The sequence below is a fragment of the Cyprinodon variegatus genome, unplaced genomic scaffold, assembly GCF_000732505.1.
Source record: "Cyprinodon variegatus isolate N-32 unplaced genomic scaffold, C_variegatus-1.0 Scaffold1386, whole genome shotgun sequence".
Taxonomy (NCBI): Eukaryota; Metazoa; Chordata; class Actinopteri; order Cyprinodontiformes; family Cyprinodontidae; genus Cyprinodon; species Cyprinodon variegatus.
This window is the reverse complement of record NW_015151839.1, coordinates 157,338-161,283: the sequence shown is the minus strand read 5'-3', so window position 1 is coordinate 161,283 and position 3,946 is coordinate 157,338. Positions and strand designations below refer to the sequence as shown.

The following is a 3,946-nucleotide window of genomic DNA, read 5'->3' as shown; positions in this document are numbered from 1 at the left end:
AAGAAGTTTCTCATTATGCTGCTGATATCTAGATAGTTCTTCTTTGGAGGCGTCCAAACTGCTTTTCATCTCCTGCAGCTCCTCTTTGAGTTTAGATAGAGAAACCTCCTGAGCTTGAACTTCTTTACAAAGTTCCTCATTGCGTTGCTGGTATCTAGATAGTTCTTCTTTGGAGGCGTCCAAACTGTTTTTCATCTCCTGGAGCTGCTCACTGACCTCAGATTGCGAGACTTCATGAGTTTTAGCTTCCTCAAGAAGTTTCTCATTATGCTGCTGATATTTAGCAAGTTCTTCTTTGGAGGCGTCCAAACTCCTTTTCATCTCCTGCAGCTCCTCTTTGAGTTTAGATAGAGAAACCTCCTGAGCTTGAACTTCTTTACAAAGTTCCTCATTTCGTAGCTGATATTTAGATAGTTCTTCTTTGGAAACGTCCAAACTACTGCTTATCTCCTGCAGCTCCTTTCTTTGCTCAGAGAACAAAACCTCACGAGCTTGAATGTCCTCTTGAAGTTTCTCATTTTGCTGCTGATATTTAGTTAGCTCTTCTTTGGTGGAATCCACACTGCTTCTCATCTCCTCTAACTCCTCTCTGAGTTCAGACATTGAGACCTCACGGGCTTGGGCATCCTCTTGAAGTTTCTCCTGATGCTCCCTGGAGAGATTTAGTTCTTCTTTGGCAGAAGCTGCCTCTCTTTTGGCCTCTTGGAGCTCCTGGAGGAGCTGGCTCAAGTCAGCTCCGTCCTCTGTAGCTTTTACCTGCAGGATGGTTAAAGAAAGACACCAAATATTAAATCCAGCCACAGATGATAAATCATTATTCAGAGCCTGGAGCATGAGTAACTCACTTGGAAAAGTTCTCCTTTAAGGTGAGCAATGGTCATTTCCCGCTCCTGAGAACAAAAAAGTTTTGCTATAAACATGTAAAGGAAACATCAGGTCAAAAATATGCAATCCCTGTTCTACACTTAGATTTTTCTCTTCATGTAGTTTTTATATCTTTATATTCCTTCAAAATGTTAGTGAAAGGTTTAAGCGTTTTCTTGGTTTTTCTCACTGCAGTTGGTTCCTGATTCGCCAAATTTTAAAAACAAGGCTGATTAACAGCTTTAAAAGTGAAGTGATCAAGTCCTTCATAGGTGGTTCGCAATCAGAAAATGAAAATATAAACACTAGTGTCCTCTTATGATTGTGTGTGGTGGTGAAAAAACAGAATTGGCTTTAAATAGAAATAAAGGTACAAAGATCTCTTTTTCATCATACAGTTTTTTTTTTTCAGAAATGAAAATAAATACAAGTTTTCAGTTATTTTCTAATGTTGCCAATTGAAACAAGTTAACAACAAATTTAGCTAAGCTTTTTAAGACTAAGTTGAAACTTTCGTCAATACAGCTCTAAAAAAAGTTTTCCCTTCAAAATGTTAGTTATATTAAAAAGGGAAATTTTAACAAAAATGAAATAATCGTATCTGAATAAAATAACATCCACAACATATTACAAGTGTGTTCAATGGACAAAGAGACATCGACTTGTTTAATTTATATTAAAGTTTTTCAATTAGTCAGAATTGCTTTCTTAAAACAAATCATGTTGAACAATTTTTAACATTTTTCCTGCCTACTTCAAGGGTAATCAATCAGTGTAAGGCTTCATAATCGGCACATAGGAAATATTCCGCATCTCATTAATGAATTAAAACATAAAGATGAGTCATAAGAAATGTTAGTCAAATCCTAAGTTACCTGCAGCAGCTCCTGCAGTTTATCCAGACGCTCCTTGCAGCTGCTCAGCTCCTCTTTGGCTGAAGTTGCCTCAGTCTGAGCCTCGATTAGTCGATTAGACATCTCCGTCTCCTCCTCAGCATCCGTTGACTTCTATAACAAAAACAGTTTTAGGCTTTCTTTTAAAACCGATATAGAGGTCGAGGAATCATGTTGATTTTCTTACAGTTTGAAGTTGGTTCTGGAGATTCTCCACAGTCACAGTTTTTTCCTGGAAATGAAGGTTAAAGTTTGTCATTCAAATATTTGACGGACAGTGAGACAGCTGTCTGATGAAATTTGTAGCAGCACATACTTGGAGCTCCTGCTGGAGTCTGCTGCAGCGCTCCTGGAAGCTCTGCAGCTGCTCTTTGGTGACAGAGGCCTCCTCTCTGACCTCCATCAGCTTTTGAAGAAGCTCAGACCCGCTTGGCTGCTCAGCAGAGGATGCCTGATAAGGAGGCCATGTTTAGAGATTTAAAAAGGCCCTTTAGGCTTAAACTTTACTAAAATAATCTAAGGGGTTTTTGTTTTTAAAATATTAACCTGAAGTGTAGAGGATGATCAGTATAACATTTATATTATTATTTCTACAGAGCTCTACATTTTCCATTCAAAAATTCTTATATTATTTCAAGCTAAAATTTTGAAAAAAAGAAATACACAACTTTGCATCCAACAACTTAAGGTTGATGATGGATTCTAGATCAGTTTTTTTTTTTTTTGCAGCATCTTAAAAAACTTTTCTAAATTCTTAAAACTTTGTCAAATCTTGACTGGATTTACCAAACACAGTAGCTCATCTGTGATACCTTTATCCATCTCATAAAAACTCAAACTCAATACTTTGAATCCCCATTTTAAGAGGCTCTGAAGGCCAAACAGAAACTTAAAAAAAATAAAAGCTTTGATTATATTTATCTTAAGCTTGGTTCAATAACTACAAAACTGGAGAGATCACCTAAAGTGGAAAAAAAGGATGAATTATTGGTATGAATAAAATCAAAATATCTATTTTTCAAAGTAAAACTATTTTAAAAAGTTCAGATTTCCACCTATTAGGTAATAAAGAATAAGTCTAGAAATGCCATAACTATTTAAATATTTACTTTTTAAGTTTGTATTTCTCTTATATTATCACCAATTTGATTTTACTATGATGTTTTTTTATAGCCTGACCCGACCTCAAACTTTGTGGGCGGGACTAAGTTCGGAATGGCACCCAGGCTAGTTTTTTTTAATAACTTTTGATGAAACAGGTTTGCAAACTGATTTAATCTATTTTTCTTAAGTTGTCCAATAACAAGGTCAAAGTAAATGTAAATAACACTTGAATAATCTGGATTTTTGATCACTTATTTCTGAAAACAAAGACAGTGAAGGTGTTTAAATCACCCTAACCAGTAGATCTGATGCCAACAGCATGATCCAGTTAAAGTCATAATATTACAAAGAGCTTCTGAATACAGACGTAAACACAATTTTAGCCATAGTATTCAAAGATTTCCTCATTTGCAATCATATACTAAAGCTGAAATTTAAACTAAAACCAAAAGTCTGTTACTAACTAATATAATAAAACGTTTAAATTTTGGTTTATACAATTTCTATGGAAATGTGACATTTTATTCTAATTAGTTAACATTACTGAAATGCTGCTGACTGCTCCTGGATACTGACCATGTGACGCCAGTCTTTAAATCATTGCACTGCCTCCTTGTTCATGAAATATTAGAGTTTTGTACATTGTTTAAGGTCTATCAGGGTCTAAATGGTTGTTTTTTATTACTGCTGCAATATGTTTATAAAAAAAACTAAATCTAGGAATCATCTTCATTAGGGATTTCTGCTTGCATAATTTTCAATAAATGTTTCCTGGGGTAAAGATGTTGGTATTCCAGTTTATCAGGAATATGTTTATACTTAAATCTATAGAAGTAGATTTCATTAATCCCAAATGTTATTTTGTGAAAGGTACAACTGTAGATTAGCCAAACGATTTAATAAAACCCAAATAAAAACCTTGGTATTTGCTTTTTTTAAACTATCACAAGCATTTTAAAGCAAGGATTAGCATATTAAGTCTAAAGAGAATTGTAAAAGCATTGTTTAAAGGCCACATATATTATTCTAAGAGATATCTACAGCCCTGTTCTTGGACAATATAGCAAATAGTTAATATACTTCAT

General features: G+C 34.6%; 1 protein-coding gene across 1 annotated transcript in view; it reads right to left on the bottom strand.

Annotated features, from left to right (window-relative positions):
• LOC107103159 (A-kinase anchor protein 9-like) overlaps window positions 1-3,946 on the bottom strand; it is an 83,426-nt gene that overhangs the window by 10,026 nt on the left and 69,454 nt on the right. The window contains exons 34-38 of the mRNA XM_015402706.1: window positions 2,074-2,208; window positions 1,945-1,989; window positions 1,740-1,871; window positions 846-890; window positions 5-756 (exon numbers count right to left, since the gene is read on the bottom strand). Coding sequence (XP_015258192.1) covers window positions 5-756; window positions 846-890; window positions 1,740-1,871; window positions 1,945-1,989; window positions 2,074-2,208 — 1,109 coding nt within the window. The remainder of the gene's footprint in view (window positions 1-4; window positions 757-845; window positions 891-1,739; window positions 1,872-1,944; window positions 1,990-2,073; window positions 2,209-3,946) is intronic.